Source organism: Rhinichthys klamathensis, unplaced genomic scaffold (assembly GCF_029890125.1).
Source record: "Rhinichthys klamathensis goyatoka isolate OS25496 unplaced genomic scaffold, OSU_Roscu_1.1 h1tg000177l_1, whole genome shotgun sequence".
Taxonomy (NCBI): Eukaryota; Metazoa; Chordata; class Actinopteri; order Cypriniformes; family Leuciscidae; genus Rhinichthys; species Rhinichthys klamathensis.
This window is the reverse complement of record NW_026606706.1, coordinates 1,716,024-1,735,196: the sequence shown is the minus strand read 5'-3', so window position 1 is coordinate 1,735,196 and position 19,173 is coordinate 1,716,024. Positions and strand designations below refer to the sequence as shown.

Genomic DNA, 19,173 nt, shown 5'->3' with positions numbered 1-19,173 from the left:
AAGATAGACAATTTAAGACATTATCAAAATAATACAGGAACTTTGGGGAAATATTATGTGGGATTTCTCTGAAAAAATCTGAAAAAATCAGGTAGGGTTTTTTTTTTTTTTTTTAAGGAAATCAAATAGCCTACAAAGATTGAAGCATATTATGCAATAAAGAAGGCAGCTGTACTAATTGGTAGAAATAGAATGCATAATTTATCTTTCACAATGACATTTTTGCCATTAGAAATAAATGTATTGACAGTGTTTAATCAGTCTCCTCATGCTTTTTTCCCCATGCGGTTTTCCTATCTGGACAATATAAACCATAGACATAATTATGTCTATGATATAAACTACTTTCCCTTTTAAGTGATATGATGACGTATAGCCTACTAAAGAGGATGACCTCATAATCACATATTGAGTCACATAACATACGTTCTGTCCACTAGAGGGACATCTAACATTACAATAAACATTTTATTCGTGCTGAATATGGTTGAAGTGCTTCCGATGGTTTTCGGCTAATATCTCCGCGAAAACACCACCTAAAACTCTGAAACTTATATCGTTATTTTCAGTTCGACTAGACGGTTCCAGCGAGCTCTGTGCTCGCCGAGATATTTGTGCTTCACGGGCGCTTTGGGGGGCGCTTTTTTACGTCGTTAAACACTTACCATTTTTCACAGTATTGTTATGATACAGCGTGGATAACGTGCACAATTGTGTTACGATTCAAAACCTTTATTGTTCATCAGACGAAACAAAAGCATTTCATTTTCACATGCGTGAAAGCCAAGGCGGCGAGAAAGGCAAGATTGTATAAAAAAAATATAAAAAAAAGCAATATTCGAATAGTAACTTCAGCATTCGAATAGTAGGCCTATTGATTTTTTTAATATTCGAATTATATTCGAATTTCGGAATTCGTTCCAACCATAGACAGTATAAGAAAGGTTCCAACATACATGTTCAGCCTACAGGCGAATAGTGTTTTTTTAACAAAGTGACATCGCCAACTACTGGCCTGACATGCATAATACAGTGTCTTTTGTTGTTTCCACGGATCTGTGTAAATGGGGAATGGGGAAAAACATTTCCATTTTTAGTTCATGAGGTTGAGGTCATGTATGAGGTCATGTAAACGTATCCTGAAATCATCAAAATGTTTCCTTTAAGACAATCTTTCTGAAAATTACTTTAAAATGTGGAGAGGAAGCAGATAAGCACGTTTTCAGGAGCAGAATGTTCGGCATAATTAAAGATCTCACAATTTGAAATATACAGTACATCTCTGCTTCTGTAATATTGAGAAATTGTTGATTTGCTGAACCATTCAGGACAGGAAGTTGATGCCTTATACAGGAAGTTATCAACCGTTTCTGAGGATAAAGTGATGTATAGGCTACCCTGCAACAAATAGAAAAATGAAAGTTAAGCAAGCATTATCTAGGATGAATACTTCCTGACTAAATGCCGTTGATGGTCCACAGATGTTGACATTGCTAATTTAATACATTTGTTACAGGCTTTTGCACTGTTATCGGGGAAATGGTTTAAAAGTCATTATTCTAAAAGTCATTAGAATCGTTAAAATCATACATTAGGAAGATGCAAAGGAAAAGTGAAAATATTCAAAGGAGTAAACACCCTTCAGAGATGTATGTGACCTTCTGACCTGGTGTTACTGTACAGTATACAGTATGTATGCCATTGCACCCATATCAAACTCTGAGACACCCATAGCCTACTAATGTTCTGCATTATAATGTGCAGTTTGGACTAACAAACAAAAAAATGTTTGCACTATATTTGCGCATGTCAGAAAATAAATAAATGCAGTGGACTAAAACATCATACTGCTAATGTACACTCTTAAGAAAAATGGTTCTAAACAGTACCAAATTAGGGTTATTTGGCTTGTAACAGTAGCAAAACCATTTTTGGTGCTAAATAGAACCCTTTTTATAAGGTTCCATAAAGAGCCATGCTTTCAAAGTGCTATATAGAACCTTAATGGTGTTATAAATAACATTTTCACCGATATTTATTTTCATTAATATAGTATCTTCATATTATTAATATGAATATTATCAATATTATTTTTTATGAATGATTTATTAATATTGTTTTTTTTTTTCACGCTCTATCTGCCTTGTCTTATATCTTGTTGCCTCTATTTGGGTTTTACATTTTTTAAAAATCAGCATGTTGTGTCAATTAGGTACTTTATTTTTTTATTGATATGGCAGATTGTAGCAAAAATGACAGTGCTCTTACAACAGAGTTTAGATGAATACATTCATAAATAACAATTGACATTGAACACGATATAGATGTAATGAAGACCAAGTTCCAGTTAAAAATCACACTCCCCTGATTTATTTACGTCCTTCATTATGTGTGTATTTTGAGCAGTTTCTCTCTGCAGGACGATACGGTACTAAATAGAACTGTTACTACGTGTAAAGAACCATTGAAGAACCATCTTTTTTTAGTGTATAACGAGAAAATGGCACTAGGGGCTGCACATTCTCATAATCCTTATACAAAACACCCCATTCACACATATATAAATAAATAAAAACACTTCCCTTGTCCCAGATCAACAAGACCCATCACGGGGTGTAAAACGAGGGAGAAGATTATTCCTCACAATCAGTATCAATTGTTGACAAACACATAAAAGTTCTCTCAAGTCTGCGTTGTCATCGTCTCATGTTGGCGGAGCAAGCAGTCCTGTAACCAGCCATGAAGCCAGGTTGAACAGAGAAATGAGTGGCAGTACTCTCCGCATAGAGTTTACAGTGGCACTAAAGGGCAGACAGCCCTATACCTCACATTTACCACCAGGCTAACTATCTTTCAATATTCATCTCCGGAGGGCCTATTCCGCCTGAGAGCTGAGATCCCTTTACCCACATTAGTCACCACCTCTCTGTGTCTTTTCAAAGTCTCTCCCATCTGAAAATTTCTCCTCCCAGTAACCACAGGAAAAAAAAGCAATCAAGTCCGGCCAATTTACCACTCTACTCAGGAAGGATATTTTCCGCGCACCGTAGGCTACTTTATTTGCTGTGGTTGTGAAATTATGGCAGTCAGTATAAACACAACCTCAGCTGTTTGCATATTCTCTCCATTAAATGTCTGTTAGAAACAAATTCCCAGTTTTATTATATTATTTCTTCATTTTGATTACATATTAAATATAATATGTAATATATTTATATCTTGATAATCTTGTTGTTGAATGAAAAACAGTTCATACACCAACCGATTGTTTCTATGGCGAATTTCTTTATTTATTATTCAATTTCATTATTAGCAAAACCTCGTTTAAAATACGCCTTAAAGGTGCTCTACGTAACTTTTAGCGGCCTCTAGTGGTGATGTTTCAGATTGCAACCAAATTTTACAAGCGCGCTCGTGCTCGAACTCATAGACAATACCATCTATTACGCAAATATCTCGTCGAATACTTGACGGATTCGGCGAGCACCGAGCTCGTTGGGACCATCTAGTCGAGCTGAAAAGAACCATATAAGTTCCATAGTTTTTGGTGGTGTTTTCGCGGAGATATTAGCAGAAAACCATCGGGCGCGCTGCAAAATTGCGGACGCCGGTGACGTCACGATCTCAGAAGAAAATCGCTCGTATCTCTGGAACGCAAAGACCCAGAGAGCTCAAATTCGGGGGAGGAGGTCCCAGGGGAACCCTTGCCCGAACGCTAGAGTGGTTGGCCTCGGGGATGCCCCCTACCCGAACGGCTATAACTCGGGGAGCCGGGCGAGTTGGACCTCGGGGGTGGGCTCGTTCGAAAGGCCCCGTCCAGCACTACGAACGATTAGAGTCTTGGGAATATTGATCAAAGATTGACTGAGATATAAGCCGAAAAACGTGCGCCTTTAACCGGACGTAACTCCCTGACCGTCTACAATAGACTGTATATAAGGAGAGAGGCTCGGGAGCGCGCATGCACGTCACATCCGTTGGATTTCGCGGTAAATCCGACCCGGAGACTTCACATAGAAATAGGAATACTGTCCTTCAGAGGTAATAGCAAAACTCGACAAGTGGATCATTTTAATGTGTGATTACAACCCCTTCACACACAGGCAATAAAAAAAGGATTCATTTTAGTAGAAAAATTACATAGAGCCCTCACAATTCATCCTGTGTTGGGTCGCGTCAGATCAATATGGAAGCCCATTGCCGTCACATGATTATGGGTTCTAACGTCAACACGATTTTCATTTCCAACCAAAATGTAACGTCTGTCCGACGTTGGGTTCTGACATCAACCCGATTTTCATTTCCGACCAAAATCTAACATCTGTCCGACTTTGGGGTCCAACGTCAATCTGACGTCATATTGACATCCGGTGTCTGTTGGGGGAGGAGTCCCGAGGCTCGAGATTCGCATGGTAGGAGGGGTAGTGACAAAAATGTAATAAAAAATACTCAAAATGTTGCTTTTTTTATGAAACTTTCCCGCATTGAAGTGTTGAAAAAAAATGCATTAAGCTATTTATAAAAGTTTTTTTTGTTTAAAATCAGAGGGTCTGTTCATTCTTTTGATATATTTTGATATATCAGATATTCATTCAAGAAAAATAAAATGTTAAACGCTGGCAGGGAAAGAGTTAATAGTGTATCTAATGAACATGGACTGATGAGATCAGAAATGTGCAACCACAATGTAATCAATTGATTACATGCTTTTAAGAATTTTTAAACAGGCTTTTAGGATGTAATGGGGGAAATGGATTATAATCGCAGAGACCAAAGCAATTTGCCAGAGAAAGTGCAATTATACTAGAGGGATATTGAGCAAAAACACTCTGTGGTTTAGAATGGAAAGTCTTACAGTATGTTAATGCTAAATCTCTCAGACCTTCTTCTTTTTTATCATCAGCTGACGAGCAACATCTTCAGTGCTGTGTGGATTTACAGTCCCATTCCAGGTAAGATAAAGTTTTAATGTGATTGAAATTGTCTTGAATTTGTTCCTGTGCTTCTACAAACACTGCCAGTTAACACATATTAACTAAAATATTTATTCTTATTTGATATTAAACATGTTATGGATAAGAATGCAACTGCTGAAAATAATTCTAAACATTGAGAATCTGCCTTCTTAATCCTGTTTGCAATGTGTTTTCTCAATGTGTTTTCTCATTAATCATGATGTTTATAATTCATTAGGTTCTCTCTTATCTGTTACAGAGACGTATTAATTCTATTACAAACAATCTAAAGGGAGGAAATTGCATTGGTTAAAGCATATCAGTTCTGTTTGCACGTGGGTATCTATTTTGTGCATTGCTTTTGAAAGATACATTGGTAACACTGTATAGGGTTTCATTTGTTAACATTAGTTAATAGTTAACATGAACTTACAATTAACTTCTTCAGCATTTATTAATCTTAGTTAATGTTAAATTCAATATTAACTAATACATTATTAATATCAAAAGTTGTATCTGTTGACGTTAGTAACTGTGAACTAATATGAGCATGAACATTTTTATTAACTAACTTTAACAAAGGTTGTAAATGTTGTGATAATATATTGTTCATTGTTCATGTTAACTCATACATTAACTAATGTTAACAAAGAGACCTTATATTGTAAAGTGTTACCGATACATTTTGGTTTCAGGTTATTATCTGATATAATGTGTTTTATTGGTTCTTTGTTTATTTAGATGTGTTTATAAAATATGATAACCACGAACAGCTTATAAGTAAATGGATCTACAGTCTGATTCCAGGTAAGACCATACTGTATGTGAATTGTCATTGAGCTGTCTTGTTTATTTTGTTAATTAGCTTTTTATTACTGGCTTTTACAGTATGATTAATGCATAAATCATGCTATAAACCATCTGTATTCAAATACAGATGTGCAAAAATACAGTTTTTAGTCAAGGTTATCTAAATTAGCTTGATTTGTGAATATGTAAAGTGAAAGCTGTTGAGTCCCCAAATTCAGCTATTTTTTTGGTAAAAAGAGAATGAGAGAAAGTGCTTTGAGAGAATATATGATATTTATGCAAAATCACACAGCTTTGCTGATATTTATACCAAGAACATGATTGTGCTTTTATACAACAGTGCATTAAACAAGAAGTTACTAACAAATTTAGACACAGCATTTTCAGTTACTTTTATGTATTTTTGCTCAGCCAACAAAAAAATTGTGCAGAATATATCATGTGTCTCCGAGCAACACACAGTTGCAATTCTGAATGAATCTGTGTTTTTGAATGAATCGATTCTGTTGAATAAATGATTTAATGACTCATTCTTAAACGTATGAGTCCATTTCAGTCAGACATAAATGTGTGTGATTCTGTTTCAGACATTTTAAACAGTAAAACTAATCTCAGGTTTGTTGTTATTTCAGTGCTGACTGCCAAGATTTTGTGAGACCATGACACAAGTCAACATCACCAGCTTTGATGGATTAAACAAGTCAATGAACAATCCTGATAAAGTAGATCATGCAGAAGCAGTGTTTATCTGGATTTTATGTATCATTGAGATTCCAGTCGTCCTCTTAACCCTGTTTGCATTGTGTTTTCTCATCAAGTCTCATCGTGCTGCTTCGGTTTATGTGATAAATCTGATTCTTTCAGATCTGTTACAGATTGGTTTTATATTTGTATTAACAACCAAGTTAGCGAATGTCGCATTATGGAGTGCATATAAGTATTGTTTGATTGTAGGCTTGTTTTTCATGGCATGTATTGCTATTGAAAGATACATTTTAGTTTCTTATCCTCATTGGTACAGATCTCACCATTCATTAAAAATGTCCTGTTTTATTTCTTTCATCATCTGGTTAGTGCCTTTGACCTTTACAAACATTAAACAGCAAGCCATTTTTACCATGTTTTCCCAATGTATAGCATGTTTTATCCCTTATTCAGTAATCCTCCTATGTTTTGTTGGTACTTGGAGGGGTCTTTCTCACGCAATATCACTTACTGCTCATAAGCGGAAATTAATTTTGGGTAGTCTGTCTCTTGTGCTGTTGAACTACACATTTATTATCCTCCCCCTCTCAATTACAAGTTTTTGTTTAGTGTTTTTGGAGCACAATCCACCTTTCGCTCTTAAGGTTTATCTGTTTTGTCACTGTCTCTTGTATCTCAACCCACTTGCTGACTGTTTGTTGTACTTGTTCATGAGGAGTGATGCTGAAAACATAATGAAGTCTCTTTACTGTTGCAGCTCACCAGAATTCTTCACAGCCACAACACTCGAACAATAGCAGCATTATATTCAGTACGCTAACAAATCTCTTCATATTTTTGTAGTAGTTTTGAAGGGGTTGTGAAATCCTTGTTTGCATTTTTCTGTTTTGATATTTCACAAAAGAAATTGAGTCCTTTCAGTCTTTTCATTTTCATTTGTATATCAACTTCTCATGCATGATTGTTAAAGTCCATTTACAAGTGGATTCTTAGATTTCTCATTAAATGTAAGCATTAAAGTATGTAAACCAAGTACTGTAAATGCAACCCACAGCTTCTTAAGTGTCCTCTTCCCTATTCCCATGTATTTCCAGGGAATAATCTGAGATGAAAGCCTGGAAAGAAACAAGATGAATCTCACTCAGTGGTGCTTGTGCTACCAGCAATTTGGACCTTAACACCACAAAGACTGTAGAAATGTTTATGAACTTTAGAAAGCATGCTTTAGCATTGGTCTATTGCTCAATGAGTTAGTTTGTAACTTGATACTGTAATGGTTGTTGTTTTACCATGTTTTTCCGGTTTCCTTTGTTCCCCATGCTCCAGCTCACCATTTGTTTCCATAGCAACCCATTGTGTTCACCTGAGCTTGTTTAGCTCCATCGTTTAGTCTGTGTAAACCCTTGAGCCCCTGTCCCTTTGCCCCTGTGAAACTGAAAGTGCCCCTATTGGTCGAATGTGTTTCCCCCCGGAACGCGATTTCTACCGAGGGGGAGACTAAAGGGAAGATGTGGTATTGACTTGCGTACAAAACAGTAATCTATCTATTACCATTTCAGTCGTATCTGACTCTTTGTGATTTTTTGGCCATCTCTCACCAGTCACCGCATGCATGAATTTGCTTGGCAATGTTTTTTTTTTCAGGGTATAGGTTGCCAGGCCTTTCCACAACCCTTCCCATTACTACATGGTGTGGGACTTACACACTCACGGCCAATTTGGTATGTCCAAACCACCTAAACTTCGTTGCTTTGAACTGTGTGGGGGTAACCAGAGCACCCAGAGGAAAGCCATGCTTAACTTAACACAGAGAGGACTCCAAGCTCAGGGCTCAAACTGGGAACCTTCTTGCTGTGAGGTGACAGTGCTACCCACTGAGCCACCGTACCACCCGGAAAACAGGGATATTCTCTTTAATTTGTGGCCATTATTTCTCTCATGGGGATGTGAGTGAGAAGTTGCTTAATGGATGCATGCATTTCTTATTGCTGGACGGATCTGAAATCTGATCGGGATGCATGGCTATCTTGAGTCTCGAGAGTCATGAAAATGTGATTAATGTGACTAAATACATGCAATTTGAGGAGAAATGAATATATTGCTTTCTGATTCATTGCTGTGACAGTGAAAGCTTTAATTATAAAACGGATAGTTCCGGTCCTTGATTCTGATTGGTTGAGCCGCGTTCCAAGCCGTATTAGTATTACTGTGCAACTGCCTTTTGTGATTCTTTGTTGCTGCATGTGTTGCTTGGCAACCTCTTTGGAACTACATTGCTTGGGGGAGGAATAAATGTGTTATAACGTTATATTTTTTGTTGCTATTTTATGAATAAAATAAATATTAAAATTAACATTTTTATGGAGTAACCGTTTTATAAAAGCAATAAGCTCCGCGTCGAGCCTAAAAACACCCCTTAGCTGTTCTAAATTCACTGTAAAACACGGCTTTGCGGGGCTTATTGCTTTAATACAAACTGCTTTAGAGAATTGATTTACTTTAGAGAATAATGATACACAGAATATTAGCCAGTTAAATAAATGAAACATGCTGCATATTCTTCAGGGGCCCTAATGACACACACATCTCTGGTGTCTGAACAAATCCATTACAATAATGTGAGCAACATTGAGCAGATTACATTTTACAATCACAGAATGTAAAATCTATCCGATCAAATTGTAAGCATTGTATGGTGATGATGTTTGGAAAGATCTCTGTATCTTGTTCTTTCTGGTGTCCAGCAATGGGGGGGGGGGGGGGGAACTTAGCATATAAAACATCTAAATGATGTACAATCACCAGTAACTAGAGGACATGGCAAGTGCTAACTTTAGATCAAATACTGTATACACGGGTTTCCTGTTTACAAACATTACAGGGCATGCATGCACATACCAGAGGCAGAAAGCCAGATTGGTGAGCTGGTCCGGCGCTACTGCAACAACCTTAAGTATTGAAGCTTTCCTTATTGTTTGTATATAACTGCTGACTCAATAAAACGTGATTTTAGTTGGATCTGTTTGTCTGTCTTTAATTTTGCAGTGTTACTGTGATATATATATTATCATGTTAGGCTAGTAATGTAATAGCCAATGTTAGCAGTACAGCATCTACTGGTACAATTAACAACGCAACAACTCCTTGGCATTTTGACTTTACAGACACCACCACTACTACTAGCCTATACACGAAACCTTGTTGCTGAGAAATCCATGCATGTTAAACTGTCCCATGACCTACCCTGATTCTTTATGGAATACTCTTCTTGTTTTCTCTAAGGTGGGAGGTCTCCCTTTCCTATTGTGATGCAACTACAACATCACCAAATTGCCCCTTAAATTGTCAAATTTTCATAAACAAGCGCTTTTGGCCTGGCACCTAATTTATAAATACAATTTTAGTCCTCAACGTTTCTTTATTTGGAATAATTGTGATATTATTTATAAAAATAAGTCATTGTTTTTCCCAAACTGGGTTAAAAATAATTTTATTTTGGCTTCTCAATTAATCAATACTGATATACCTGTATTCATATTCAGAGTTTTTGAACAAGTACAATACCTGTCACTCCTCGAGAGTTTGCTATTGTAATTGATGCCATCCCTTATGGAGCAATAACTCTTCTCAGAGACTCAGCTAGATCCCAGATTTCTTTGTCAGTAGCTCATCCATTTGATACAATGATTGGAAATATTTGTTTTTTTATCTAACTCTTCTAGTCGGAACAGAAGAATTAGACAGCTATATTAAAAATGAGATTGTTTCTCTCCCATACATTGTGTCGTACTGGAATGGCCAGTTTGTCAATATTCCATGGAAGAAAGTGTGGACTTTGTCTTCTAAATATTTAATAACCAATAAGGTCAAGGATGTGTCTTACAAATTACTTCATCTTTTTTTATCCTGTGAAGCTTTACTTGAAAAAGATGTTTCCTGATATTGACACTTTATGTTCTTTTTGTGGTGCTGAACACGAATCTATTTCTCACCTCTTCTGGGAATGCACATACAAGTCTGTTCTGGAAGGATTTCTGTATCTTTGTTCGCACATTTTCATCACAGAGTTTTTCTTTGTTATACAAAGATGTTCTTTTTGGTCAGCACAACTTTGAAAAAAATGTAAAGGACCAATATTTTTTGATAAACCTATTTATTTTTCTAGCTAAATTTTTTTTACACAAATGTAAATTTCAGGGTGCTAAGCCCTACTTTTTTATTTTTTTGTAAGGAACTTAAATCCTACCTGGACACTCTCAGTACATCCAGCAACTCCAAAGCTCTTAAAACTATCTCACTGTGTAATTTGCATGATATTCCCCTGACTTTATAACCTGTAATTGAGCTCTCAATTGTATTTACATCTGGCATTGATTTTGTATGTTCTTATAAATAAAAATAATTAAAAAGTTCATCCAAAAAAAAAAAACCTGTCCCATGACCTAGCCTGTATACTGTATTTTACTGTATATTTTGTATACGTTTTAATAGTTTAATTAAATAATTGTAATTAACTTTGTAGTCCAAAAAACGCTCTAATGTGTCTTTCACAGGATATATTCTGTGAGCAATTTTAAAAGACACTTCTTTGGTTTTATTTGATACACAATATCGACTAAGAACTCCCCAAAAATGTTCCCACTCAAATGAGGGAAACATATTAACCCAAACAAATTTAGATGGAGGAGAAGAGATACTGACAAAAAGAGATCTAATCAATTGGTTACTGGATTTATCATTAATTAAATCAAGTTTATCAAAAAAAATTGTTTGGAGACATTGTTACCCCTAGAGTCCTGATTTCTGAAGAGAGATAATATTTTGGCAGAAATAGACTTCATGACAATACCATATTCTTTAACAGAAATATGGCACTTAAATTTCAGACATAGTTCAGTAATACTCAAAAACTGACCGCTATCCCATATTCCATATAGGGCTATTCAGATTTCAGCAGGAACCGGCAGGAACACATGACGAATTATTTCCGGGTTGGCATTCAAATTGACGTCACGGCTGAACAGATATATTTCCGCCGCATATAAAGAGTCGAAAGTTTCAGTCTATCACACATGCAACGGTGATAGTTAGTTATTCTGTGGTCTGTCAACAAAATATATTACAATGTCGGCATGTATTTTGAGAGTGTTTCTCCAGCGAGCGGCTATTATGCGTAAAGCGGCACAACAAACATTCAGTCAAACGAGAGTGTTTCCTCAATGCGTGACCGAGAGCAACACACACAGTAGAGGAATAAACACATTCACCAGTTCACTAAGGTAAGAAACTGGCATTTGACACAGGTATTGAGTCATAAGGACCAATCTTTGTTATTTTGTCAGCAATGATGTTTAGTGTAGCCTACCTACATATAGTGTCCCGAAAAGTGTGTGGCTTGCTTGCATAACGTGTGAACGTCCTTAGATAATATCAATCAAAACGAGTTGCACGTCTGTCAAGCAACATATGTCACCAATCAGTTTCTTATGGTTCAGATCATAAAACAATTAATATAGTGTTGAAAATGCAAACGTGCAGTGTTGTTGTTGTTGTTGTTTTTTAAATGTAATCGGACATGTTCATAATGTGATGAATGTGATGAAATGGTTACCGGATAGCGAACGTAGAAGATCACTTCATCTGGAAAGCATACTGTTTACTAACATCTGATAGAAGTCTTTAAGATGTCAGTTTTACATACATTCTAAATCATAAACATCTTAAAGACATTTTCTAAACGTCTTTTTGACATCTGAAAGGAAACGTCCTATAGACGTATTGCAGATGAGCAAACACTCTAAAAAAAAGTCTTCCAGATATAAACATGCACTTCAAATAGACTTCTCCGTGATATGTGTGCTATCAGGACAGCAGTGAACGTGAGAAGGACTGATTACATACTATCATTAAAATGACCTTGAGATCAGTTGGATAAAAGTAATTGAAAACATGGTTCAGATACGCTTTGAGTGGTCTAGAATAATCTGTTTGCATTGACACTTGGTTTGATATTTTATATCTTTATATGATTTTTATCGTATACAGCGACATTCATGTTTTTGTTTTTTTGTGATTTATTTATTTATTTATTGCAAGGTTGAACATGGTCCACATGTGCGATCACAAATAACTATATACAAGGCCGATATTCATGTATTTTAAGTGCGGCTGAAGTGTTCAGAGATTTTTTGGGTTCACTGTATTTAGCAGTTTATGCAATAGGTTGAACATCAAGTTGTTTAGCTGTTTTTTTTATTAATTTTTTTAGGCCAAGGCTATTGGGTCATTAGTATATTGAGCATGTGTGCCATGGTAGAAATAATAGTGTGTTCTTTATTTTATTGCATACTTACCTTGACTTTTTATGTAATCTATCCTTATCTAATTTTTATCTTTGGATCTGGTGTCTTAAGAATGTAGACTATTGTTGTGGCTGATGCATTGATAACTGAAGATTGCGAACGTTTTTAGTGGTCTCACCAATTGCCAATTCCACAACTAATCATACAGTAGGTGTATTTTGGGGAAACAGGATATTGGATTCTGTTCAGTATATCTACATTCATATCTTTCTGATTTTACAGCTCATTTTTATAAATGGTTCTCTGGAGGATGTGATTCTGGTTGGTCAGTTATGACATTCAGCTATCAAATATTTCACAATCTTGACCATAGTTCAGGGCAACGCTATAAAACAGTCATTCATACCTATACTGTGCAAAAGTGTCTATTCAGAGAATCCTGAGAAACAAATGATTCCGCAGAATGTTTCCACAAAAATGTTAAGCAGCTCAACTGTTTTCAACATTGATAATAATGAGAAGACGCACTAAATCAGGATATTATAATCATTTTCAAAGGATCATGTGGCTTTAAAGCCTGGAGTAATGATGCTGAAAATTCACAGGAATAAATTCCATTTTAAAATTGAAAACAGTTATTTAAATTTTATAATAATATTGATCATAATTATCATAATATTACTTATATTAACTCTGGTTTTGATAAATAAGATAGATAAATACATAAATAAATAAAACAATTTTAAAAAGAAAGACAAAGCCTCCAAACCTTTGACCAGTTTTTCATTATGTGGCCTATACATTATGTGGCCTAGACTACTTGTCTATTGTGTAACACTGGTTTCTCTCTCATTTCATAAAATCACAAGTTTTTCATCACAAATGAAAATTGTAACCTCCATGTCTGACATGTGATGTGTTAAGAAACATCTAGGTAAATATTACAGAACATTTTAACTGCGAAAAATGTGTGTAAAATATTATTTAATTGTTTGTGTGACATTCTTAATGGAGAAATAAACTATGGAGAGTGTGAACGTGTGTGTGTGTGTGCGTGGTGCTTGTTTATATATTTGTATAGTAACTTCCATTGTATAAAGGCTTCTGTATTACTTACTACAAAACAGAACAGAATTGTACTGTATATTAACGAAATAAACAGACATTTTTTCAAAATATCTTCTTTTGCCTGCTGAAGACTAAATCAAACCCTATCCCCTCTTTTTGTTTAAGCCTCCATGCATAAATTGTCTTTTCTCAGGGCTTAGGTGAATTCATGCTCAGGGTGTTGTTGTAGTTGTGCATTGAACCATAGATGACCACCGGTATTCTTTATTCCATTCAGCTTAGAAACTATTGCTGAAATTTACTGAATATGAAGAACAGCGGTACGACAGGAAAGTATGAATGAAATGGAACTACAACAATGGTTTTTGTTTTTAATATTTGTTCATTTAACAGAATAACGAAATCAATCCTAATGTAGGTTGTTCAAAGCCAATTTTTATTCAAAAGTGCATTTTTCAGGGATCTACATTTCAAGGGAAATCCCTTGGCTTCTTTAACAATGGTCTGTTTAACTACAACAAAAGGTTTGGCCCAATTTTTCAGCGAAAGGAGCTTAGTGATACAACAAATCATTGTTGTAGGTTTTTCATATAGCACTTCTTATGATGATAATGGTGATGATGGCTTCAAGGCATAAAAATGTCTCTCTGCAGGGCTGAAGAGAAGGTGACAATCCACTTCCTAAATCGTGATGGAAAAAGGATTTCGGTGAAAGCATCAACTGGAGATTCACTACTTGATGTCGTTGTCAACCATGATCTAGATATTGATGGATTTGGTAAGTTATTAAAGAATATTGGACATAGTGTAAAAATATTTGTTCAGACAAATGCATATCTCTTTCACACACTATAAAAAGTGCAAACCTGTTGTTAAAATGTTTTTACCTGCTCTGATCCTAAAAATAACTTGGTGTAACCAATGTAATCAATGTAATGTAATAAGTAAATGTAAAGTTGGTTCAGTTATATTAAAGGGCTATCAATTTCAAAAATGAAAATTCTGTCATTGATTTCTCCCCCTCGTGCCATGAAGATCTTTTTGATGAAATCTGAGTTCTCTGTATTCTACACAGACAGTTACGCAACTACACTTTGACACTTCAAAAAGTTCATAAAGAGATCGTAAAACTAATCCATATGAATTGAGGGTCAAGTCCAAATTTTCTGAAAAAACTTGATCGCTTTATATGATGGACAGATTTAATTTAGGCTTTTATTCACATTTAAACATTGATCAGCGAACTTAAACAGAAGCTCAACCGAACCTGCTTGACCTGCGAGAACAAACCTCTTGAGGAAGCTCAAATGTGCTGCATAACACACTAGAATGAATCTCATTGGTTCTTGCGGAAGCTCAAACATGCTGGGTAACACACGAAAATGAACCTCATTGGTTCTCGCACTTCATGTGAACATGCTTGAGCTTCCATTTACCACAACTGATGTGTGAGTTGATGAATGTTTATATGTGAATAAAAGCCTTAATTAAATCTGTTCATCATATAAAACGATCATGTCGCTTCAGAAAATTTGGACTAAACCACTCGATTCATATGGATTAGTTTTACGATCTCTTTATGATCTTTTTAAGCGTCAAAGTGGTAGTTGCGTAGCTGTCTGTGTAGAGTACAGAAAGCTCTCCGATTTCATCAAAAACTTTGTGTTCCGAAGATGAACTTAAGTCTTACTGGTTTGGAATGACATGAGTGTCAGTAATGAATGACAGATTTTTCATTTTTGGGTGAACTATCCCTTTAAATAATATTTTTGATTGTAATAAATCCAGTTAATTTAATGTTACTACATGAAGAACTTATTAGGCTTCCTGATAATTTTTATTTATTTTTTTTACAGTGCATATACACTCACCGGCCACTTTATTAGGTACCCCATGCTAGTAACGGGTTGGACCCCCTTTTGCCTTCAGAACTGCCTCAATTCTTCGTGGCATAGATTCAACAAAGTGCTGGAAGCATTCCTCAGGGAGTTTGGTCCATATTGACATGATGGCATCACACAGTTGCCGCAGATTTGTCGGCTGCACATCCATGATGCGAATCTCCCGTTCCACCACATCCCAAAGATGCTCTATTGGGTTGAGATCTGGTGACTGTGGAGGCCATTTTAGTACAGTGAACTCATTGTCATGTTCAAGAAACCAATTTGAAATGATTAGAGCTTTGTGACATGGTGGAAGTAGCCATCAGAGGATGGGTACATGGTGGCCATAAAGGGATGGACATGGTCAGAAACAATGCTCAGGTAGGCCGTGGCATTTAAACGATGCCCAATTGGCACTAAGGGGCCTAAAGTGTGCCAGGAAAACATCCCCCACACCATTACACCACCACCACCAGCCTGCACAGTGGTAACAAGGCATGATGGTTCCATGTTCTCATTCTGTTTACGCCAAATTCTGACTCTAACATCTGAATGTCTCAACAGAAATCGAGACTCATCAGACCAGGCAACATTTTTCCAGTCTTCAACTGTTCAATTTTGGTGAGCTCTTGCAAATTGTAGCCTCTTTTTCCTATTTGTGGTGGAGATGAGTGGTACCCGGTGGAGTCTTCTGCTGTTGTAGCCCATCCGCCTCAAGGTTGTGCGTGTTGTGGCTTCACAAATGCTTTGCTGCATACCTCGGTTGTAACGAGTGGTTATTTCAGTCACTGTTGCCCTTCTATCAGCTCGAACCAGTCTGGCCATTCTCCTCTGACCTCTGGCATCAACAAGGCATTTCCGCCCACAGAACTGCCGCTCACTGGATGTTTTTTCTTTTTCGGACCATTCTCTGTAAACCCTAGAGATGGTTGTGCGTGAAAATCCCAGTAGATTAGCAGTTTCTGAAATACTCAGACCAGCCCTTCTGGCACCAACAATCATGCCATGTTCAAAGTCACTCAAATCAACTTTCTTCCCCATACTGATGCTCGGTTTGAACTGCAGGAGATTGTCTTGACCATGTCTACATGCCTAAATGCACTGAGTTGCCGCCATGTGATTGGCTGCTTAGAAATTAAGTGTTAACGAGCAGTTGGACAGGTGTACCTAATAAAGTGGCCGGTGAGTGTATGTTATTACTGCAGAATGACTGAAAAATAGTAAAGGTAAACATATGTGAGTGCATAAAAACGTAAAAATGATTTGCTCAGTGTAAACAGGGCTGTGTTGGCTTTGTGAATGTCCAAATCCAAAGGTAAACAAGGTCAACAGCTACTCCTTTAGCCTGGAAAAGTATTTTAATGCTTGTCACCTGATAAATTTAAGTAGACTGTGAGTGTTACTAGCTTGTAGGCTAATATGTTTGTGTCTGTTTTGGGTTTTTGAACTAGGTGCATGTGAGGGAACTTTGGCCTGCTCTACATGCCACCTTATTTTTGAGGAAGCTGTTTATAAGAAGCTTGGACCTGTTTCTGATGAGGAAATGGACATGCTGGACTTGGCTTATGGGCTTACAGACACGTGAGTGAACCCCAGGCATTTCTGTTGAACAGCAGGAGATATGTTTTAAAAAATTATAGTTTTGTATTGGGAAATTTAATGAAGAAAGTGTCTTTTTTGTTTGTTTTTTTATGTTGAAATGCTCTGTCCTATTCCATAAATGCAGAGAAAACAATTAGTAAGCCATTCATAGGTTGATTCCCCTGTAAATGTAAACACTAAGTCTTCCCCCAACCATCAGAAATTGGTTTGAGTTTCAGGGCTGAGAAAGAATATTATATGTAACATTGCTTGTACTACATTACAGAGGATTAAACTATTATAATAAGCCTTTAAAATATAATTAAAGCGTTTAAGCGCATGCATTAAGCTTGCTGCAGCGACACCAGCAGAAGTAACGATTCTGAATTTGCCTGAAACAAAGGAGACTGTCTGAACATTTTAATAATTTATCAATAAACTGTTTTCTGAGTCAGTGTTGGCTGCGAGGATGAAGTTGATGACGCAGAATCATCATCTCCACAGTATAGTTAAATATAGTTTAAAAAGGGCAACGCAGAATAAGTCCTTCCTTCTAAATAATATAGCCAATAACGAATTGGTAAAGTCACTGCAGCTGCCTTTATAAGCTCTGGTAAAAACAGTCAGTGTTCTGAGACGTGCTTAAAACTGCACATGTGCAATTGTGCATTGGCTGGTCCAGCCTGAAAAATGCACACACAAAAAAGTTTTTTTTTTCATACATTCAATTATTATCAATCAAACATCAAAAAAAAAAAAATCATAATTTAAGTGTTTAGAAACAAAGTTTGAGACAATTGTGGTAAGATTTCATTGGTGATTTGATGTTTCCCTATTCAGAGAGATGGGAGCTGTATTTGCATGACTGAATTTACTACCTTTAGAGGCATTTCAAAGATTGCCAAAGAGTGAAATGCCTTGCCTTAAAGGGACTTTGGTATAGTGTATGCGCCTATCGAGAGAAATGCATGTTAGCAGCTAATGTTGGCTAGTACTTGCATGTTTTAAATGATAAGCCATGCGGTCTGAATGATAGGTAAGCGTTTGGATTTCCTGCCCAACATAACAACATGGACCTTGTTGAAGAGTTTCTTTTTTGCATGTATGTCTTTTAGATCTCGTCTGGGCTGCCAGGTGTGTTTGAGGAAGGAACTAGATGGGATGATTCTGCGGGTGCCAGACGTGATATCTGATGCTCGAGTTGACAGTGAAAAAGAGTCCTCCACAGCCCCACCCAAAGTATAATCCATTAAATAAAGCCCAGCATATCTCAATAACACTGCAATATGGATATATCTTTAATAGCAGATATTTTAATATGTACCATTTTAATAGAAACCTACAATTTAAATGATAACATTTATCGTTTAATGTTATTTACATTGCTGCCGTACGTAGTTTTTATAATTTGGTGATTGTAATTTTTTAATTGTGCAGATTCTGCAATTCTTTGTGTGACAATGAGAGCTGGGAGCATCTTGTTGGAATACATTTTGAATGCAGATATAATTGTAATTGATTTGTTGCAATAAATTAGATGTTTAACTTTTTAAGTTGTCTTATTTGTTTTTGTCTTTGAAAGCTGTAACATCATCCTCAAGTACATATTATATCTTAGAATTGACAAAACAGCCAAATAATTTCAAAGTTATATTTGTGTTAAAGAATGTTGACATGAGCACATTGAGAATGTGAAATATCAAGCCGAAATATGTTGGAACACTCACGTTGAAAAATAAACGAGGTCACACTCAGATGGGATTACTAGTTTTAATAAGATTTACAGTCGTACTTATTCAAAAAGATTACAAAAATGAAAGGTACTTTAGCCCTATATGAAATAGTATTCTTTAAAGAACAATAAAATAT

General features: G+C 36.2%; 1 protein-coding gene across 1 annotated transcript; it reads left to right on the top strand.

The window, feature by feature from the left end:
• The first annotated feature begins 11,475 nt into the window (after nucleotides 1-11,475).
• On the top strand, nucleotides 11,476-18,857 carry fdx1 (ferredoxin 1). Its single transcript, XM_056260739.1, has 4 exons — nucleotides 11,476-11,749; nucleotides 14,494-14,618; nucleotides 17,175-17,304; nucleotides 18,420-18,857. The coding sequence occupies exons 1-4, from the start codon at nucleotides 11,595-11,597 to the stop codon at nucleotides 18,547-18,549; spliced, it is 540 nt and encodes a 179-aa protein (XP_056116714.1). The 5' UTR covers nucleotides 11,476-11,594; the 3' UTR covers nucleotides 18,550-18,857.
• Nucleotides 18,858-19,173: the final 316 nt, after the last annotated feature.

What these genes read in the sequence shown, in the direction of transcription:
- fdx1 (XM_056260739.1), top strand. Translation starts at nt 11,595, where the DNA reads ATGTCGGCATGTATTTTGAGAGTGTTTCTCCAGCGAGCGGCTATTATG. An exon ending in ACATTCACCAGTTCACTAAG is followed by an intron (nt 11,750 to 14,493) that starts GTAAGAAACTGG and finishes GTCTCTCTGCAG; the next exon opens with GGCTGAAGAGAAGGTGACAA. An exon ending in GCTTATGGGCTTACAGACAC is followed by an intron (nt 17,305 to 18,419) that starts GTGAGTGAACCC and finishes TATGTCTTTTAG; the next exon opens with ATCTCGTCTGGGCTGCCAGG.